This window comes from Elephas maximus, chromosome 9 (assembly GCF_024166365.1).
Source record: "Elephas maximus indicus isolate mEleMax1 chromosome 9, mEleMax1 primary haplotype, whole genome shotgun sequence".
Taxonomy (NCBI): Eukaryota; Metazoa; Chordata; class Mammalia; order Proboscidea; family Elephantidae; genus Elephas; species Elephas maximus.
In genome coordinates, this window is record NC_064827.1 from 113,136,046 (window position 1) to 113,158,993 (window position 22,948).

General features: G+C 41.9%; 1 protein-coding gene across 1 annotated transcript in view; it reads left to right on the forward strand.

Moving 5' to 3' along the window:
* The first annotated feature begins 1,179 nt into the window (after nucleotides 1–1,179).
* Nucleotides 1,180–22,948, forward strand: part of LOC126082513 (NUT family member 2D-like) — a 45,211-nt gene continuing 23,442 nt past the window's right edge. The window contains exons 1-2 of the mRNA XM_049895014.1: nucleotides 1,180–1,348; nucleotides 2,537–2,723. Of these exons, the coding sequence (XP_049750971.1) occupies nucleotides 1,180–1,348; nucleotides 2,537–2,723 (356 nt within the window). The remainder of the gene's footprint in view (nucleotides 1,349–2,536; nucleotides 2,724–22,948) is intronic.

Consider the following 22,948-nt stretch of genomic DNA (forward strand, 5'->3'; position numbering starts at 1 on the left):
GGACTGAGTGATGAGGCATGAAGAGGGTTGGGTGAGACTGGCTGCTGTCTGGCTGTGTTAGTATAAATCAGAAGGGATGTTGTGAGGAGGAGGTGTGCACTTGGATAGGGCTCCTAGTTCCCTGATGACCCCTCTGCAACCTCAGACAATTTCTACCACAGCATTCACTGCTTGAATTTCTCTGTGGTACATTCTTTAAGAAATTCACCCCTTCTGCATTTTGGATTTGTGGATGCCTCGATATTGAGGGTGTTAAGATGGGGTTGGGGATAAACAATGCGGCTCCCATGGAGATAAACTCCAAGCTGTTGGCACTTGCCGTGAGGGGACATGCTGTAACAGCTGGGTTCCACCTTTCCTCAGTGTCCGTATAGCTGACAGGAAATTTGGGACCACTCCTCCTCATGACAACTGGCACAAAACTGTTCTAAAACCATCCAAGAATAGCCAAGTCTGAAAAGCTTTGCTCAGGGGAAGGCAGCATCTCAATCACCTGTGGGCGTGTCTCTGACCCTTATTCTCTTTCCTCCCCTGGTTTAAAAAAAATCAGCAGAGGAATCTGAAACATTCCTGAAATGTTACATTCTACCTTCTTCCCAGCATCCCTTTGACCCAATTATCTCCCTGGTTTATAGCTCAAGGGCTCAGACACTGAGACAAGGACCAGGGATCTAGGAACTGGTCCTTGGCGTTATCTGCAATCAACTTCATTCCATTTCCCAGGTTCAGTCTGTCAGCTCTATTGTATGCGTTTTCAGGCTGAGGCAGGACAGACCTGGAATAGAGTGTCCGTGAGTGGGGTGCTGTTGTGTGTCACATAGATTTGATTGAAATCAAAGAAGCCAATGTCTGTGTTGTGGTGTGCCATCAGGCACTAATGGTATGGAATGGAAGTGAGCACTGTGGCTGTGCCAGGAGGAGCTTCCAAGAAGGCATGGCTCATTTCTTTTACAACCTACCTAAGTTATGATAACTTGTGCTGCACTGAAGGGATGATGTGGTGAACATATAAAAAAAAAGGGACCCCCAAACCTTGTTTGTGTCACAGAGAGCAACTCCCTCCTAGAAAATGGACTTATTCAGGACCTTGGCAGCTCATTGAAGGCACATCTTTCTCTACTTTCCCACAATCCACTGCAGCCTGGTGCTGGAACTCCCGATGTTCCCTGCCTTCTCAGCATGGCCTGTGCCTCCCTCACCCTTGTTAGGTTCATGAAGTCTGAGGCAGAGGAGAAGTTGCAGATTCAGAAGTTGCAGCAGAGGAATGTGTCTGCATGCCTGCCTCCTCTAGCTCTGGACAAGCTTGATGCTCACAGGCCTTCATCCACTGTGGTTAGCCAGTGCACAGGTATGGCTATCCAAGTTCAACAGGAGCTGAGGGCCAGGAGTCAAAGAAGGTACGTAGAGACTGGCTATGTTTAGAGATGGCCATTGTCTTTACATGTGGTACTTTCTGTTCAAGAGGTTGCAATGGCTATTTCTATCAGCAAAGCCTGCAGAAGCCTAGGGTTTCAGCTACACATCATTACACACTAGGTAGTGAGCTCATCAAGTTTCACAGCTACTGTCTCACATGAATTACCAATAGTGGAATCCAATATCTAATCAGCCTAAAACATGGGCCTCAATAAGAGGACTTCTTGGAAAAGCAACAGCTCCAAGCTTCCTCACAGGATAACTCTTTTGGACCTTCTACCTTTTATATCTTCTCCTCTCAGAGTTCTTGCGGCTTCAGGTGTGCCTGCCCCACCAGGAGACACATTCCAGTGTCTCCAAAATTCTGCCCTTGCAACTTGTGGTTGGGTGGCGTCTTAGTTAACTCCATCAATCTACTGCCCTCGAGTCGATTCCGACTTATAGCGACCCAATAGGACAGAGTAGAACTGCCTCTTGGAGTTTCGAGGAGAAATTTATTCTCTCACAGTCTAGGATGCTAGAAGTCTGAATTCAGGGTACCAGCTCCCAGAGAAGACTTTTTCTCTCTGCTGATTCTGGGGGAATGTCCTTGTCATCAATCCTTCCCTGGTCTAGGAGTTTCTCAACACAAGAACCCCAGGTCCAAGGGACACACTGAGCTCCAGGAGCTTTTTTCTTGATAGCATGAAGTTCGACTCCTCCCTGCTGACTTTTCTCTTTTATATCTCAAAAGAGACTGACTCAAGATACAACCTGATCCTGTAGATTGAGTCCTGCCTCATTAAAATAACTGCCTCTAATTCTGCCTCATTAACATCATAGAGGTTAGGATTTACAACACATAGGATAATCATATCAGATCACAAAATGGTGAACAACCACACAATACTGGGAATCATGGCCTAGCCAAGTTGATACACATTTTGGGAGGGACACAAGTCAATTCGTAACAGCTGGGAAAAGATGGAATTTGCTGTGACACTTACCTCCTCCTTTCCAACCCCTCCTACACTGTTCATTCTAACAAAGGGAGGTCCCAAGGAGCAGCCCCCCAACCAGCATCAACACAAACCCCAGCACCCTTGGGAGCCCATGTGACCCAATGAGATCCCTCCCAAAGTCTTGAAAGAGCATGTTGAAATCATGGAAGGTCTGCTTGGACCTGCCCATTCAGCCACTTTGGAGCCAGATGGAAAACATGAAGAAGAAGAAAATGAGCAACGGCAGGAAGAGATTGGGATGTACCCAGACGTGGGACTCCTGAGCTACACTGACAAGCTGTGTTACAGGAAGCATTTATTACCAAGGTGGGCTGGAGTGGAGGTTTGGTGTCTGTACGTTCCATAGTTTTGTCATTCCAGCAAACAAAAATCTGGCATTTGGCCCCAGGATATTGTAATTAGCCTCGATTCCTTACAACCTGATCAATGTGTGTGTGTGTGTCTGTGTATGTGCAAGGTGGGGTGTGATGTTTTAATCCAACACTGGATGCAAACTCTAGAGGTGGATTATAGATCATCTTCTAGATCCTCCAAATCACTGATAACTCCTTGTAAAGTATGTTCACACACCACCTCCTTCCGTTATCAGATGGAAGCAATTATTCATCCTCAATTCCTGAAATGTTGCTATTGCCAGAATCACAGGTGGATCCCTAGTCCTTAATTTAGGAGCTGGAGAAAGAGGAAGGACCCACTCCCGCTCAGGTAAGCCAGAGGAAGAAGGGAGAATCATAACATGAAACCCACAGGATTTCATCTAACCCTACAGTGCCTTGGCTGCCATGGCTTCTGGGCAAGGACAGCTCCTAGTGTGGGAGCAGGTGCAGAACAAGGAAGTAGGATACAGTGCAGAGGCAAAGAGGAGGCATCGTAAGGAATCAAAGACTGGGAATACTGCACAAGAGAATGGGCAGCTAGAGCCACAGTACTGGTAATTGAACCAGAGTCATGTGACTGACTTCCCTTTTTCCTTCCAATACCATGGTCTCCACCACCTGCTCAGCCACATGTTCTCACAACCTGTACAGAGCAATTAACTGTCCATTTTCCTTCCTTGCAGCTGGTAGAGAAGCAACTGCTAGAGTTGAAAGGGGGGGGGAGGGTGTGGAGGCAACCCCAACTTATGGTGTTCCCCCCATGGATTCACTTTTTTTCCAGAGCCTGAGGCCAGTGAAGATGCAGAGAGCACAGGTAACCACAGCCGCCACCTAGGAATCAGTGAGAAATTGGCACAAAAAAGTTGAATGCAGATGACCTGCCAAAAGATAGCAGAGGAGACAGTAACCTGTCTAAGTCAAAAGAACTTGCTCTCTTTACATGGAGTCAAAAGTTACAGAAACTTAAGTCTGAACATTCATCCTCTTCTCACCAGGGTGCTAGTCGCTCTTCACCTAGATTGGGGGCCAGAGAAGCCTTAATGTTCATAGAAACCTCTCCTGTTAGTGAAACACCTAGGAAGGGTCCAGTGAAGAGGAGGAGGAAGAGGAGGAACTCCCCAGCCTTGCCTTCCTTTTGCCATCTCAACAAAGCCTGCTGCCCTGGGGTCTTTCTAAGAGTCCTCTGCCTACCTCTGGTATTCTACGCCATGGAGTTCAGGGCTCCTGGAGAGCATCTCAGTGCCTATTTCCTGAGACAGTGAGTCAGCCATCCTGGACACGGCCAAGTCTAAGATGCCAGCTCAAGTTAGAGCCCCGTCACTTGCTGCCAAGAGGCCCTACTCAGGGGCTGACCTTGGAGTCTCTGGGAGGCAATCCTCCCCTGTGGGTGAGGTCCAACCCTCAATGCCTCTAAAAAGAGTGACCCTTCCACACATCGGAAAAGGAAAAAGCTTCATCTTAGCCAGTGGCAGTCTCTCCTCTTGCATGTGTCAGACCCTTAAATTGGGACCCCCAAAATAGATGTTGATTTTCAGCTCCCCCATTCTTAGGCTAATGTTCCTCCCCTATTGCAGTGGTGTTTCTGGGCTGTTGTATAGATACAGTGAGGGCAGAGAGGGAGGCCCAAAACTAGGCAAGGTGCACATGTACTTCCATGGTTGGAAATGAAGAACAGTAGCTTTACTTTACAGAAGAGTCCTCTGTAAAATGGGATTAAAGATCGTTATGTTGGAAAAAACTCTCATTGCTTCTCTTCTGGTTCTCCTCTGCTGTTGGATGGATTGTGGTGCTGTGAAAAGGAAAAGATACAGCTGTCCCCCATTTTCTACATCCATATGTGACTGACCTAGTTTTGTCCTCCAGCTTTAAGTCATGTTCTCAGAATGCTTTTGGGGACAGTCTGGCTTTGGCCTCTCACAGGTCACTATTAAATCCCCAGTGATCATTTTCATCATCCATTTTTCACAAGCCCTGGCTGGGTTTTGGGGAGCTTTCTGTGAGTATCCTATCATCTCTCTCTCTTTTTTTTTTCATTAGCGCCGGAAATATATATAATTAGAAATCACATAGTAGAAGTTTTAATGATATGAGGAAACGTTTACAGTGTATTTCAAAAAACTATGGGGTTAACCTGTGCTTGTCAACCTTTACTATGCTGGGGGATCTTGTTAAAATGCAGATTTTGATTCTGTAAATGTGAAGTGGAGCCTAACTTGAGATTCTACATTTCTTTTTTTTTTAACTTCTCCTGCAAAAATTTATACACATATTGTTTTGTGACATTAGTTGCAATCCCCACAATATGACAGCACACCTCCCCTTTCCACCACAGGTTCCCTGTGTCCATTCAACCAGTTCCTGTCCCTTCCTGCCTTCTCATTCTGCCTCTGGGCAGAAGCCACCCATTTGGTTTCATGTATGTGACTGAATTAAGAAGCACACTCCTCACGTGTATTGTTTTTCTGTGTTATAGTCCTGTCCAATCTTTACCTGAAGAGTGGGCTTTGTAGTTCTTCTGGTCTCAGGCTGGTGGAGTCTGGCTCATGTGGTCCTTTAGTCTCTTGGGCTAATACTTTCCTATGTCTTTGGTTTTTTTTCATTCCCCTTCATTCCAAGTGGGTTGGGACTAATTGATACATACTAGATGACCGCTTGCAAGCTTTTAAGACCCCAGATGCCACTCTAAAGAATAGTTTTCAGAATAAATTTTGTTATGCTGATTGATCTAGATGTCCCCTGAAACTATGGTCCCCAGGCCCCAGCCCCAGCTACTCTTTCCTTCAAAGTGTTTCGATGTGTCCAGGAAACTCCTTAGCTTTTGCTTTGGTCCAGTTCTGCTGACTTCCCCAGTATTGTGTGCTGTCCTTCCCTTCACCGAATTTGATCCTTGTCTAGTATCTAGTTAGTGAAATTGCCTCCTTCTCCCTCCCCACCCTCATAAGCATCAAAAAAAGTTTTTCTGTGTATAAACCTTTTCTTGAGTTCTTATAATAATGGTCTCATTTAATATTTGTCCTTTTGTGACTGACTAGTTTTACTCAGCACAATGCCCTCCAGACCTGTCCATGTTGTGAGATGTTTCAAGTATTCCTCATTGTTCTTTTGTGGCCTAGGATTCCATTGTGTGTTATGTACCATAATTTTTTGTCCATTTGTCCGCTGATGGGTACTAGGTTGTTTCCATCTTTTTTGCTATTGCAAATAATGCTGCAGTGAACATGCATGTACATATGTCTATTCGTGTGATGGCTCTTCTGTAGGATACCTAGGAATGGAATTGCTGGATTGTATGGTATTTCCTATTCCTAGCTTTTTAAGGAAGCGCCAAATCATTTTCCAAATTGTTAGTAACATTTCACATTCCCAGCAGCATTGTGTAAGTTTTCCAATCTCTTCACAACCTCTCCAATATTCATTATTTTGTATTTTTTGGATTAGCGCCATCCCTGTTAGGGTGAGATGGTATTTCATTGTAGTTTTGATTTGCATTTCATTAATGGCTAATGATTGTGTGTCTGTTTGCTGCCTGAATGTCTTCTTTGGTGAAGTGTCTATTCATATCCTTTGCCCATTTTTAAAATGGATTATTTGTTTTTTTGTTGTTGAGGTGTTGTAGCGTCTTATAGATTTTAAAGATTAGACCATTATCAGATATGTCACAGCCAAATTTTTTTCCCCAGTCTGTGGGTTCTCTTTTTACTGTTTTGGTGAAGTCCTTAGATGAACGTAAGTGTTTCTTTTTTTGGAGCTCCCAGTTTAGTTTCTGTTCTGGTATTTGTGTATTGTTAGTTATGTTTTGTGTACTATTTATGCTATGTGTTAGGACTCCTAGCATTATCCCTATTTTTTCTTCTGCAATCTTTATCGTTTTAGATTTTATATTTAGGTCTTTGATCCATTTCGACTTAGCTTTTGTGTATGGTGTTAAGTATGAGTCCTGTCTCATTTATTTTGCAGATGGATATCCAGTTATGCCAGCACCATTTGTTAAAGAAACTATCTTTCCTCCACTAAACACACTTTGGGCCTTTGTCAAATATCAACTGCTCCCAGGTGGATGGATTGACGTCTGGCTTCTCAATTCTGTTCCATCGGTCTATGTATCTCTTGTTGTACCAGTGCCAGGCTGTTTGACTACCATGGTGGTATAACAGTTACTAAAATCTGCTTAACTCCTCAAATCCAGGTGTCTGTGGCCTGTCCTCTCCACCCCATTCCTCTCAGTAGTTCTGATTCCCAACTTGGAAACTCCCTGGATCTCATCAATGCTCCCTGACAGCCCAATGCTTTCTTCTCCACATTCCAAGTTCTGATTTTATCCCAAGTGCCTGTCAGTTTTCAGCAATGTAGTGTCCCAGAAGGTTCCTGGCCAACACCATGCAGGCACCTCATAGAGTGTCCTCCTTAGCATAACCCCCAATCCGGGTGTATCCCTCGTGTTTAGGGGAGTGTACACATCAAACATCAAAAGGCAATGTGGTGAGAGAAGGACAGATCCCTGGCTCCTCCATTCACTGGTGTCTGACTTTAGTGAAGTCCCTCAACTCCTCCATATTTCAGGGTCTTCATTGGGAAAATAGCCATAACACTGTCCACCTCTCAGGGTGTTTGGCATATTAAATGAGTCATGCTTGAAAGGAATTTGCTCCCGATTCTACCATGCACTGGGCCCTCAGTCAACGAAGGGGATAATCACATCTACAGTTTGGAAGTTCAGGTGTTACCTCTCATATCTTCATCACCTGCCTGTTATCTGCCATCGGCACCTGTGTTTGGTTGACCACTTCCCAGAAATAGAAAGAACCTGGTGCTGTCCCATGGGAATAATGTGTGGAATCCTAAAATGTAACCATCAGCCTGCACAGTGGGATCTGACTGAAGGTCCACCTACTCACAAACGTTATTCCTCATAGGAACCTATCAACCATATGTCTATGACACGAAAAGTGCTAAGCTGCTTTGGGTTTGATGTGTTCTGTCACAAATATGTGCTCTCCAAGGAGGAACTTCCTCTTGGTCAGTTTTCAGAGCTCTTTTCTGGGAAAGCAACAAGATTTGGATTTATGATTTGAAGAGTTGAGTGCTCCCCAAAGATGGCTGCAACAGAGGAAGTTTTTGTAGCTGGAGACTTCTTTTCCCTGAAATGATTTTGACAGGGGTTTGCAATCTCTGTCTTTCTCTCTAAAACACACACATAGGCACACACACATACTTCAGTGAATGCTCATGTTGTCTCCCCGAATTTCATACTTAAGTCCAAAGAGCTTTTTTCTGGGTTCAGTGGGCAATGGTTTACTGCCAAAAATCACCTCTTTGAAGAATTGTTTTTATTTTTTCCTTTTTTGGCTTTCAATATCCTTTGCCTTGCCATCTCTGACAGCAGTTGACATAGCAACAAACCAGAGGAGGATGCTATTCAGTGAGCTGTAAATTTACTTGCAGAGGATTTGTGTACGTCACAGGAAAGGAGAAGCATAGGGCCAATGTAGGGGAAAAAATATTTCAAAATTTCTCTGGTGAAGATGGCGGACTAGGGAGATGCTACCCCGGATCCCTCTTGCAACAAAGACTCGGAAAAACAAATGAATCGATCAAGTACATAACAATCTACGAACCCTGAACAACAAACACAGATTTAGAGATGGAAAACGAACAAATATGGGGAAGCAGCGATTGTTTTCGGAGCCTGGAGCCAGCGTCCCAGTTAGGTAACCTTTGGCGCCCGATTTAGGGCACAGCCCAGGGGAGCTGACGACGCAAACAAGGGGCCCAGCCCTGTCCCCCTGAACTCACCCCGGGAGGGGGCCCAGCCGGTTCGCACAGGCGGAGTGGCGATGCAGCCGGGGGGAGAAGTCTCCGGGAGACAGTGACTGGTCTTGGAGGTGGGAGAGCAGCGTCCCAGCCGGGGAACTGTCCCGCCGGGATTTTGACTGGGCGCTGGCACAGCGCAAGCACGGAGAGCTGCTCCACTCCCCTGAACTAACCCCGGGAGGGGGTCCAGCCTGTCTGTGGGGGCGGCGTGGCGACGGCTGGCGGGACGAGAAGTCCCCAGGAGGCAGCGACTGATTTTGGAGTCGAGAGTGAACCGTCCTAGCAGGGGAACATTTACGCTGGGCGTGGAACTGGCAGCGGAGGATCTGACCGCGGCTTCAGTGGGCCAGATCCCCGGGGGGCAATCTCCACACAGCCAGCACACATAGGCGACACGCCCCGTGGGAATCTCAGATATAATAGTCATTCCAAGCAAGACAAGCAACTATGGCTATATTCTGAGGTGCTACTCTCCTATCTCTCTGATCCCTCCACCACCCTTCCCAGGCGGCTTCATTAACATTGCAATTGCCTGAGCCAGAGGGAGAACGGCTCCGGTTCCGGTTCTGCAGCAGCTTTGCTTCCCCCCCCCCTTTTTTTTCTTTTGGTCTTTTGCTAACCCACTCTTTTGGCCTGAGAGAAGGAACAACAACAACAAAAAAAAAACCCAGGGACCAAAAATCCACCCCTAACTGGACTAAAAACACAGAACCAGCTACAGCCAAGCATATATAATCCAAATCTCAGACTTTCATCATTACAGGGAACAAGGTGGCAGTTATAACCCAAAGGCAATTCTGATAGGGATCTGACTGCATTTTTTTTTAGCGGATTTTCTGGAAAAACTAGTTTCCCAGTGATGGCTCAGAGACAGCAGTCCATATCAAACCACATAAAGAAGCAGACCATGACAGCTTCTACAACCCCCCAAACAAAAGAATCAAAATCTTTCCCAAATGAAGATACAATCCTGGAATTATCAGATAGAGAATATAAAAAACTAATTTACAGACTGCTTCAAGACATCACAAACGGAATAAGGCAAACTGCAGAAAAAGCCAAGGAACACACTGATAAAACTGTTGAAGAACTCAGAAAGATTATTCAAGAACATAGTGGAAAAATTAATAAGTTGCAAGAATCCATAGAGAGACAGCATGTAGAAATCCAAAAGATTAACAATAAAATTACAGAATTAGACAACGCAATAGGAAGTCAGAGGAGCAGACTTGAGCAATTAGAATGCAGACTGGGACATCTGGAGGACCAGGGAATTAACACCAACATAGCTGAAAAAAAATCAGATGAAAGAATTTAAAAAAATGAAGAAACCCTAAGAATCATGTGGGACTCTATCAAGAAGGATAACTTGCGTATGATTGGAGTCCCAGAACAGGGAGGGAGGACAGAAAACACAGAGAAAATAGTTGAAGAACTCCTGACAGAAAACTTCCCTGATATCATGAAAGACGAAAGGATATCTATCCAAGATACTCATCGAACCCCATTTAAGATTGATCCAAAAAGAAAAACACCAAGTCATATTATCATCAAACTCGCCAAAACCAAAGATAAACAGAAAATTTTAAAAGCAGCCAGGGAGAAAAGAAAGGTTTCCTTCAAGGGAGGATCAATAAGAATAAGTTCAGACTACTCAGCAGAAACCACGCAGGCAAGAAGGGAATGGGACGACATATACAGAGCACTGAAGGAGAAAAACTGCCAGCCAAGGATCATATATCCAGCAAAACTCTCTCTGAAATATGAAGGCGAAATTAAGATATTTACAGATAAACACAAGTTTAGAGAATTTGCAAAAACCAAACCAAAGCTACAAGAAATACTAAAGGATATTGTTTGGTCAGAAAACCAATAATATCAGATACCAGCACAACACAAGGTCACAAAACAGAACATCCTGATATCAACTCAAATAGGGAAATCACAAAAACAAATTAAGATTAATTGAAAAAAAAATACTCATAACAGGGAATCACGGAAGTCAATATGTAAAAGATCACAATAATCAAAAAGAAGGACTAAATACAGGAGGCATTGAACTGCCATATGGAGAGTGATACAAGGCGATATAGAACAATACAAGTTAGATTTTTACTTAGAAAAATAGGGGTAAATAATAAGGTAACCACAAAAAGGTATAACTACTCCATAACTCAAGATAAAAGCCAAGAAAAATGTAACGACTCAACAAACATAAAGTCAAACACTACGAAAATGAGGATCTCACAATTTAATAAGCAAAACGTCTCAGCACAAAAAAGTAGGTGGAAAAATGAAATTGTCAACAACACACATAAAAAGGCATCAAAATGACAACACTAAACACTTATTTATCTATAATTACACTGAATGTAAATGGACTAAATGCACCAATTAAGAGACAGAGAGTCTCGGACTGGATAAAGAAACACGATCCGTCTATATGCTGCCTACAGGAGACACACCTTAGACTTAGAGACACAAACAAACTAAAACTCAAAGGATGGAAACAAATATATCAAGCAAACAATAAGCAAAAAAGAAGAGGAGTAGTAATATTAATCTCTGAAAAAATAGACTTTAGACTTAAATCCACCACAAAGGATAAAGAAGGACACTACATAATGATAAAAGGGACAATTGATCAGGAAGATATAACCATATTAAATATTTACGCACCCAATGACAGGGCTGCAAGATACATGAATCAAATTTTAACAGAATTGAAAAGTGAGATAGACACCTCCACAATTATAGTAGGAGACTTCAACACGCCACTTTCGGAGAAGGACAGGACATCCAGTAAGAAGCTCAATAGAGACACGGAAGACCTAATTACAACAATCAACCAACTTGACCTCATTGACTTATACAGAACTCTCCACCCAACGGCTGCAAAGTATACTTTTTTTTCTAGCGCACATGGAACATTCTCTAGAATAGACCACATATTAGGTCATAAAACAAACCTTTGCAGAGTCCAAAACATCGAAATATTACAAAGCATCTTCTCAGACCACAAGGCAATAAAACTAGAAATCAATAACAGAAAAACTAGGGAAAAGAAATCAAATACGTGGAAAATGAACAATACCCTCCTGAAAAAAGACTGGGTTATAGAAGACATCAAGGAGGGAACAAGGAAATTCTTAGAAAGCAACGAGAATGAAAATACTTCCTATCAAAACCTCTGGGACACAGCAAAAGCAGTGCTCAGAGGCCAATTTATATCGATAAATGCACACATACAAAAAGAAGAAAGAGCCAAAATCAGAGAACTGTCCCGACAACTTGAACAAATAGAAAGTGAGCAACAAAAGAACCAATCAGGAACCAGAAGAAGACAAATAATAAAAATTAGAGCTGAACTAAATGAATTAGAGAACAGAAAAACAGTTGAAAGAATTAACAAAGCCAAAAGCTGGTTCTTTGAAAAAATTAACAAAATTGATAAACCATTGGCTAGACTGACTAAAGAAAAACAGGAAAGGAAACAAATTACCCAAATAAGAAACGAGAAGGACCAACTGAAATTAAAAGAATCATATCAGATTATTACGAAAAATTGTACTCTAACAAATTTGAAAACCTAGAAGAAATGGATGAATTCCTGGAAAAACACTACCTACCGAAACTAACACATTCAGAAGTGGAACAACTAAATAGACTCATAACAAAAAAAGAGATTGAAACGGTAATCAAAAAACTCCCAACAAAAAAAAAGCCCTGGCCCGGACGGCTTCACTGCAGAGTTCTACCAAACTTTCAGAGAAGAGTTAACCCCACTACTACTGAAGGTATTTCAAAGCATAGAAAATGACGGAATACTACCCAACTCATTCTATGAAGCCACCATCACCCTGATACCAAAACCAGGTAAAGACATTACAAAAAAAGAAAATTACAGACCTATATCCCTCATGAACATAGATGCAAAAATCCTCAACAAAATTCTAGCAAATAGAATACAACAACATATCAAAAAAATAATTCACCACGATCGAGTGGGATTTATACCAGGTATGCAAGGCTGGTTTAATATCAGAAAAACCATTAATGTAATCCATCACATAAATAAAACAAAAGATAAAAACCACATGATCTTATCAATTGATGCAGAAAAGGCATTTGACAAAGTCCAACACCCATTTATGATAAAAACTCTCACCAAAATAGGAATTGAAGGAAAATTCCTCAACATAATAAAGGGCATCTATGCAAAGGCAACAGCCAATATCACTCTAAATGGAGAGAACCTGAAAGCATTTCCCTTGAGAACGGGAACCAGACAAGGATGCCCTTTATCACCGCTCTTATTCAACATCGTGCTAGAAGTCCTAGCCGGGGCAATTAGGCTAGACAAAGAAATAAAAGGCATCTGGATTGGCAAGGAGGAAGTAAAATTATCTGTATTTGCAGCTGACATGATCTTATACACAGAAAACCCTAAGGAATCCTCCAGAAAACTACTGAAACTAATAGAAGAGTTTGGCAGAGTCTCAAGTTATGAAATAAACATACAAATATCACTTGGATTCCTCTACATCAACAAAAAGAACACCGAAGTGGAAATAACCAAATCAATACCATTCACAGTAGCCCCCAAGAAGATAAAATACTTAGGAATAAATCTTACCAAGGATGTAAAAGACCTATACAAAGAAAACTACAAAGCACTACTACAAGAAATTAAAAAGGACCTACTTAAGTGGAAAAACATACCTTGCTCATGGATAGGAAGACTTAACATAGTAAAAATGTCTATTCTACCAAAAGCCATCTACACACACAATGCACTTTCGATCCAAATTCCAATGTCATTTTTTAAGGTGATAGAGAAACAAATCACCAATTTCATATGGAAGGGAAAGAAGCCTCGGATAAGCAAAGCATTACTGAAGAAGAAGAAGAAAGTGGGAGGCATCACTCTACCTGATTTCAGAAGCTATTATAGAGCCACAGTAGTCAAAACAGCCTGGTACTGGTACAACAACAGGCACATAGACCAATGGAACAGAATTGAGAACCCAGATATAAATCCATCCACGTATAAGCAGCTGATATTTGACAAAGGACCAGTGTCAGTTAATTGCGGAAAAGATAGTCTTTTTAACAAATGGTGCTGGCATAACTGGATATCCATTTGCAAAAAAATGAAACAGGACCCATACCTCACACCATGCACAAAAACTAACTCCAAGTGGATCAAAGACCTAAACATAAAGACTAAAACGATAAAGATCATGGAAGAGAAAATAGGGACAACTCTAGGAGCCCTAATACAAGGCATAAACAGAATACAAAACATTACCAAAAATGACGAAGAGAAACCCGATAACTGGGAGCTCCTAAAAATCAAACACCTACGCTCATCTAAAGACTTCACCAAAAGAGTAAAAAGACCACCGACAGACTGGGAAAGAATTTTCAGCTATGACATCTCTGACCAGCGCCTGATCTCTAAAATCTACATGATTCTGTCAAAACTCAACCACAAAAAGACAAACAACCCAATCAAGAAGTGGGCAAAGGATATGAACACACACTTCACTAAAGAAGATATTCAGGCAGCTAACAGATACATGAGAAAATGCTCTCAACCATTAGCCATTAGAGAAATGCAAATTAAAACTACGATGAGATTCCATCTCACTCCAACAAGGCTGGCATTAATCCAGAAAACACAAAACAATAAATGTTGGAGAGGCTGCGGAGAGATTGGAACTCTTATGCACTGCTGGTGGGAATGTAAAATGGTACAACCACGTTGGAAATCTATCTGGCGTTATCTTAAACAGTTAGAAATAGAACTACCATACAACCCAGAAATCCCACTCCTCGGAATATACCCTAGAGAAACAAGAGCCTTCACACAAACAGATATATGCACACCCATGTTTATTGCAGCTCTGTTTACAATAGCAAAAAGCTGGAAGCAACCAAGGTGTCCGTCTACGGATGAATGGGTAAATAAATTGTGGTATATTCACACAATGGAATACTACGCATCGATAAAGAACAGTGACGAATCTGTGAAACATTTCATAACATGGAGGAACCTGGAAGGTATTATGCTGAGCGAAATTAGTCAGAGGCAAAAGGAGAAATATTGTATAAGACCACTATTATAAGATCTTCAGAAACAGTAAAAGCTGAGAAGAACACATACTTTTGTGGTTACGAAGGGGGGAGGGAGGAAGGGAGGGAGAGGGTTTTTTATCGATTAATTAGTAGATAAGAACTGCTTTAGGTGAAGGGAAAGACAACACTCAATACATGGAAGGTCAGCTCAATTGGACTGGATTAAAACCAAAGAAGTTTCCGGGATAAACTGAATGCTTCAAAGGTCAGCGGAGCAAGGGCGGGGGTTTGGGGACCATGGTTTAAGGGGACTTCTAAGTCAATTGGCAAAATAATTCTATTATGAAAGCATTCTGCATCCCACTTTGAAATGTGCCATCTGGGGTCTTAAATGCTAACAAGCGGCCATCTAAGATGCATCAGTTGGTCTCAACCCACCTGGAGCAAAGGAGAATGAAGAACACCCAGGTCACACGACAACTAAGAGCCCAAGAGACAGAAAGGGCCACATGAACTAGAGACCTACATCATCCTGAGACCAGAAGAACTAGTTGGTGCCCGGCCACAACCGATGACTGCCCTGACAGGGAGCACAACAGAGAACCCCTCAGGGAGCAGGAGATCAGTGGGATGCAGACACCAAATTCTCATAAAAAGACCGGACTTAATGGTCTGACTGAGACTAGAGAAATCCTGGTGGCCAGGGTCCCCAGACCTTCTGTTGGCACAGGACAGGATCCATCCCTGAAGACAAGTCATCAGACATGAAAGGAACTGGACAGTGGGTTGGAGAGAGATGCTGATGAAGAGTGAGCTAATTATATCAGGTGGACACTTGAGATTGTGTTGGCATCTCATGTCTGGAGGGGGGATGGGAGGATAGAGAGAGTAGGAAGCTGGCAAAATTGTCACGAAAGGAGAGACTGGAAGGGCTGACTCATTAGGGGGAGAGCAAGGGGGAGTACGGAGTAAGATGTATGTAAACTTATATGTGACAGACTGACTTGATTTGTAAACGTTCACTTGAAGCTCAATAAAAGTTAAAAAAAAAAATTTCTGTGGTGCCAACACACCTCAGACATAGAACAATTAATTATGCAACAACATTTAATATATGAATTATAAATTGTTCAAAACACCAAAAGAGAATATATGAAAATTGACAGTGTAATGCATGAAATGTCATTACTCTAGAAATCATAGAATTTGAGATACTTAATCTGTGCTCTATGCTGTTCCAGGTGGTTTACCTCCCCTAGTAACTCACATAATCTTCCTGATCACCTGGTGAGGAACGGTTGATGTTAGATTGACATTAGGAAAACAAGAAGATGGCACCAAAAGTCCTCACTGGGAGTATTAAATATGGGATATGATAGTCAACTACTTTACAATCCTAACCCACTTTATAACCCTAGTGAGCACAAAATAAAAGGGAATGGGCTGAACTAATGTTTGAGAGGAGGTCTTTAGCTCATGTGTACGTGAGATATGACATTAGGTGGGGAGGATATGAAATCTCTTTGCCATGTTTCTGGGCAGGAAAGAGCCTTGTCCTACTGAATTAATGAGGTCCACCCTGCCGTTGCCAAGAGGTCTATCTCAGGAGCCTTAGGGGTCTTCCAAGGAGCATCACACAAGCATTATCCTCTTTCCTTCCCAACCAATGGCTGAAATTCTTGGATTTCACAATTGTAGATTTAGGTTTACATTTACATGGAAAATAGTTTCTCATAAAGATAATACCACCTTATACAGTAAGAAAGCTCAAGAGGTACAAAGATGGGTTGAGATGTATGCCAGGCTTGGGGTTGTTCTAAGGATCTTTCCCCCTGGCCATCAATAGACCTCTGCTGTCTCTTGTTCACAATTTGTGTTGATGCCATGTTATGTGGGCACTGGGAAAAGAGAAGTGGTCACTTTTCTGGTACCAAGAAAGAATGTAGGGTGTGAGTCAATGGAGCTTGGTTCCAAAGTTGGTGGCAATGACTAAGCAGGCCTTCAGGATGGCCCGTCGGAACACATCGTGGACCCTAGGCTGACGTTCCAGTTCCTTTCGCGTGGTTAGTGTGGACTTGCATCAACTTTCTCTGAATTCCTCTTCACCTCTTAACACTCCTTCATCACTTGCAGAAAGCCTTCCCTTCCACGCACCTGAAAGCGAATGTTGTCCTCAGAGGGTGCAAGTGAACAATGTGCTGGGAGGAAGAAAGGAAAGTGGCCTTAGAAAGGTTAGATTTAGGGTCAGCCAGAGCCAAGTTTTAATCTCAGCTCCGTCACTTGCTGGCTGTAGGACCTACATTGTCTGAGCCTCAGCTTTCTTATCAGTAAAATATGCATAATCACATTTCATTTGGATAGCTCTTCCAAGAGAAGTGATAGTGTATGGAATATGGCCTAAATGAAAATGGCCTAAATGAAGGTTTATGCTATTTCTTCTGTGAGAGTATTAACAGGGGAAGGCTGGAGTGGTCTGGTGGAGGTTCTGTAAGGATGTTGCACTAGGCTCAGGCCTGGATGAGTAGAGAGTCAAGGTACCTGGGTTTTTTTTATTTCTGTTCCTGAGACTGTGCCTGGCTTCATTTTCTCTTTGCCTTGTCACAGCCCCCTCACCATGCACTGCATGTCACTGTTTAGTGTTCTTAGCCCCTGGAGACCGTGCTTTTCTAAAGGCAGGATGAGTGTCCTTGTCTTCCCTTGGACTAGGACATTAACATAAATAATAGTAATATTCATATCCACTGTCATTTGCTGAATATGTTTCATGTGAGAGTTTGCTCAGTGCTTGTCACAGACATAGTTCAAAGTCAGAGCTATCTAATGACTTAGAAGTCATTCCCATTTTACACATGGGCACAATTATTGCAAGTTCACACAGTCAGTAAGAGGAAGCCAGGATGGTTCCAAAACGAAAACGAGATCAGTTGCCGGTGTCAGTTTCAACTCATGGTGATACTGTTTCACAGTAGGGCTGTGCTGCATAGGGTATTCGGTGAATTTCTAAAGGACATCACCAGGTGTTTGTTCTCAGGATCTACTAGATGGGCTCAAACTACCACCTTTTCAGTTAGCAGCCAGCTTATTAAAGCTTTGTGCAACCCAGGGGCTCCACATGGCTTTAAATCCTACAATCTTCCACTGTTACAAATCAGGCACAGATACGGGTAACAACAACAAAAAAAGAACTATTTCCTCTACAACTTAGTTTCCCTGAAGTAAAATTTCCATGCAATGAAACTCACCCATTTCAATTTATAGTTTAGTGACTTCAGCAAACTTCGGCAATTTAAAATACTGTGGTGTAACCACCATCTCAATCAACACCTAGACCATAGATTCAGATTCTCCATCACCCCATGGTTGTCTTTCAGGTACTTAGTCAGGAACAGTTCAGACTCTGCTGATTTTGACAGTCACCATTCAGAGGCCACAGGGTAGAGCTGGTGAGAAGCCCCTGAGGACTTCTTTTATTTGTGGACAAGAAGGGGACCGGCATCTACCTCTGTGGTGAGACCTCTTTACCCACGATCTCATTAAATGTGTGTGTGTGTGGAGTGCTCATTATAAAAAGAAATCTACATACTATCGATGAGCATTGTGATGCTGGGAAAAGTGGCTTCATCCAAAGAACACAACTGCCTGGCCTGACTCCCAAAACTGTGATGCTCTGGACTCTGCTTCCTTGACTTTTCTTGTATCCTTAATGGCAGCCAGGGCTCAGTTGAGTCTGCTTCACTTTTCTTCATCACAAGAGGACTTGATTCCTCAGAGTAAACTCTCTCTCCATCCCATGACATACACCTGAAAAAAACTGGCCCTGGATCTCCCAGCTCTGTTCATCATCAGCCCTTCTAGCCATTTCCTTCATGCAGTCTTGGTGTGGGATTTTCATTCCTGGGTCAAGGCACTGAGACTCTCCTATTCCTCTCTCATAAATCTCAGGATCCATGTCTTACCACTTACAAATTAAATAAAGCAGACAAAATCAAACACACAAGAAAATCACCCACGTATGTATAATTTATATATTACAATCACAAAGGGCTCTGAATATACAAAATGATCTTGGAAAAGAAGAACAAAGTATGTGACTCACACTTCAAGATTTAAAATAGCACTACAAACATAGAGTAAACAAAACAGTTTGGTACTAGCACAAGGACAGACATAGATACAAAGGTATAGAATTGAACATCCAGAAATAAATTCATATATCTTTGTCCAATTTGTTTCAACAATGATGCCAAATCCATTCAATACAGGAAAGAACAGTCTCTTCAACAAGGGATGCTGGGGCTTCTGGATCTCCATATGAAAACTCATGGAGCTGGACACATACTCCATACCATACACAAAAATTAAATGGATTGATGACCTAAACAGGGGAGCTAAAACCAAAAAACCCTTAGAAGTAAACATCAGGTTTATGATTCAGGATTTCCCCCCCACAACTTCATAGATACGACACAAGAAAAAAAAAGAAACAGATAAATTTCTCTTGGTGAAAATTTAAACCTTTTCTGCATCAATGAGCACTATCAAGAAAGTGAAGACATACTTGGAATCTGTACAGTGCTTAAGGGTTTCATATCCAGAATTATAAAGAGTGCCTGGAACTAAACATAAAAATACAAATGACCCAATTTAAAAAATGGGCAAAAGACATAAATAGATATTATTCCAAAGAAAATATACAAATGGCCAGTAAGCAAGTGAAAAGATGTTCAATATCATCAGTCATTAGGGAAATGCAAATCAAAATCATGATGAGATGTCACTCCACACCACACCAATGGCTGTTACCAGAAAAAAAAACAATAAAACAAAACAAATAAGGACCTGGTGAGGATGTGGAGAAATTCGAACCCTTATGCATTGGTGCTGGGAATATGAAATGCTACGGCCACGGTAGAAAACAATTTGGTGGTTCCTCAAATAATTTAGCATAGAATTACCATATGACTCTGTAATTCCTCTCCTAGGCACAAACACTAAAGAATTGAAAGTAAGGAAACAGATAATTAGGCACTGACATTCACTGCAGCATTAGTCACTGAATCAAAAAGGTGGAAACAACGCAAGTGTCCATCAAAAGATGAATGGAGAGCGGGCCCGAGATGGCGGAGAAGTCAGACGCTTTCGGTGAACCCTCTTACAACAAAAACCGGAAAAACAAGTGAAACAATTACATTTATGACAAGCTAGAAGCCTTTTAGAAGCCCTGAACAACAAAAGCAAAGTTAGAAAACGGACTGAGCATCAGGGAGAGGTAGAGACAGTTCAGAAGCGGAGAGGAGTTCCTGAACTTGAATTGCTGGGAACCCTCAGGCTGCAGCGGGCTGGTGGTAGTGTTTAGCTGCATTTTCCTCAGGGAGAAACAGCCTGCTACACAGCCTACTCACACCTCCGAAAACAGAGAACGGTGCTCTGGGCAAAAGCTAAGTACTTGTGTGTATTTTACTGCGCCCCCAGCCTCCAAGCCGGCTTCAGTGGCTGTTGATTTCCCTGGGCCTGAGACAGGCCCTGCTGCATTTCCTGAGCCATTCTCCTGGCCCTGGAGAAGGAATAAATTCACAACTGGGGAAAAGGTAATCTGCTAGCTCCACTAACCTAGGGAGCTCAATACAGAAGCGGCTCCTGTCCAAGCATAAATGGTCCATGGACTTTGAATACATTTTCCACCCTGCATGGACCTGTGTGGACCTATTCCAGGAGAATAGGCCCTTGTTGGCAGACCACAACTGTTTCAGCTATGCGGTGGAGAGGTGGGTTTTTGATGTTTGACACTGCTTTGCCTATTAAAAAGGGTCCTCACAGACATTAGGGGCCTAAGGACTGGTGACTCCAATCGGGTCACCCAGCCACCCACCACAGAGATGCAAGTTTAACTGGTACCTGCCAGTCCTTACAACCAAAAGCAGTGGGTGCCCAAGGTCCGTCTGCAGAACCCACCCACCTATGCGCTCTAGGGAACAGGGACATACTTTCCTCACAGACACTTAGGAGATAGTTGTCAGCCCCGTGCCTTTTTCAGAGCATGGCCCCCTGCTGCAACCAGACACTGGTACCTACACCAATAACCCCGGCCCCTCTAAGACTGTAGGACAGAGCCTGTACCACACACATGATGACCAAATACCTGGACACCTGAGCTGAATCCATACAAGAAAAGTGAATGGACTCCTAGGATCATACACCTGGTAACAGCTCTAGCAATCTGGTGACAGGATATTAGAGCTTCAAAGGTAAAATAATCAAGATAGCTCAATCAAGCAACCTACTTAGACATATCAAAACAAAACAAAGCAAGAAGCTAGGATATACTAAGCAAACATAAATGAAAGAAATATAATAACTTATGGATGGCTCAGAGACAACAGTCAATATTAAATCACAGAGATGCAGACCATGATCACTTCAACAAGCTCTGAACAAAAAGAATCAAGGGATCTTCCTGCCTTTCTGGAATTACCAGATGCAGAATACAAAAGATTAATATACAGAACTCTTCAAGACTTCAGGAACGAGACCAGGAAGATCAGGCAATACGCAGAACAACCCAAGGAACACAGATGAGCAGTTGAAGAAATTAAAAAGGTTATTCAAGAACATAATGAAAAATTCAATAAGCTGCAAGAATCCATAGAGAGACAACAATCAGAAATTCAGAAGATTAACAATAAAATACAGAATTAGACAACTCAATAGAAAATCAGAGGAGCAGAATTGAGCAAGTGGAAGGCAGAATTCGTGAGATTGAAGATAAAGCACTTGACACCAATATATTTGAAGAAAAATCAGATAAAAGAATTTAAAAAATGAAGAAACCCTAAGTATCATGTGGAACTCTATCAAGAGAAATAATGTGATTGGAGTACAAGAACAGAAAGGGATAACAGAAAATACAGAGAGAATTGTTGATAATTTGTTAGCAGAAAACTTCCCTGATATCATGAAAGATGAGAAGATATCTACACAAGGTGCTTATTGAACTCCACATAAGGTAGATCTTAAAAGAAAGTCACCAAGACATATTACAATCAAACTTGCCAAAACCAAAGATAAAGAGAGAATTTTAGGAGCAGCTAGGGATAAACGAAAAGTCACCTACAAAAGAGAGTCAATAAGAATAAGCTCAGACTACTCAGCAGCAACCATGCAGGTAAGAAGGCAGTGGGATGACTGATATAAAGCAGTGAAGGAAAAAAAAATTTCCAGCCAAGAATCGTATATCCAACAAAACTGTCTCTCAAATATAAAGGCAAAATTAGGACATTTCTCAATAAAATTCAGGGAATTCATATAAACCAAATCAAAACTACAAAAAATACTAAAGGGAGTTCTCTGGTTAGAAGATCAATAATATCAGATATCAACCCAAGACTCGAACACTGGGCAGAGAAATCAGATGTCAACCCAGATAGGGAAATCATAAAAATAAATCAAGATAAAAAAACCCTCAAAACAGGGTAACAGCGATGTCGTAATGTAAAAGAACACAACATTAAAACAATAAAGATGGACTATGAAATGATCTTTCATATGGAGAGGAAGGCAAGTCGATACAAAAAACAAAAGTTAGGTTTAAACTTAGAAAAAGGGGGTAAATATTAAGGTAACCACAAATGAGACTAACAATCCTACTCATCAAAATAAAATACAAGAAAAAAATAGAGACTCAGCAAGAACAAAATCAACTACAACGAATAAGAGGAAAGGACAATATATAAACATAAACTACTCAACACAAAACATTCAGTGGGAAAAAGAAACTGTCAATAACACACACAAAAAAGACATCAAAATGACAGCACTGAACTCACACCTATCCATCATTACGCTGAATGTAAATGGACTAAATGCACCAATAAAGAGACAGAGAGTGGCAGAATGGATGCAAAACATGATCTGTCTATATGCTGCCTATGAGAGACACACCTTAGACTTAGAGACACAAACAAACAAACTCAAAGGATGGAAAAAAATAAATCAAGCAAAGAAAAAATCAGTAAAGGGCAGGAGTGGCAATATTAATTTCTGACTAAAGAGACTTTAAAGTTAAATCCACCACAAAGGATAAGGAAGGACACTATGTAATGAATAAAGGGACACTATACCAGGAGGATATAAAAATATTAAATATTTATGCACCCAATGACAGGGCTGCAAGATACATAAAACAAACTCTAACAGCATTGAAAAGTGAGATAGACAGCTTCACAATAATAGTAGAAGACTTCAACACACCTCTTTCGGTGAAGG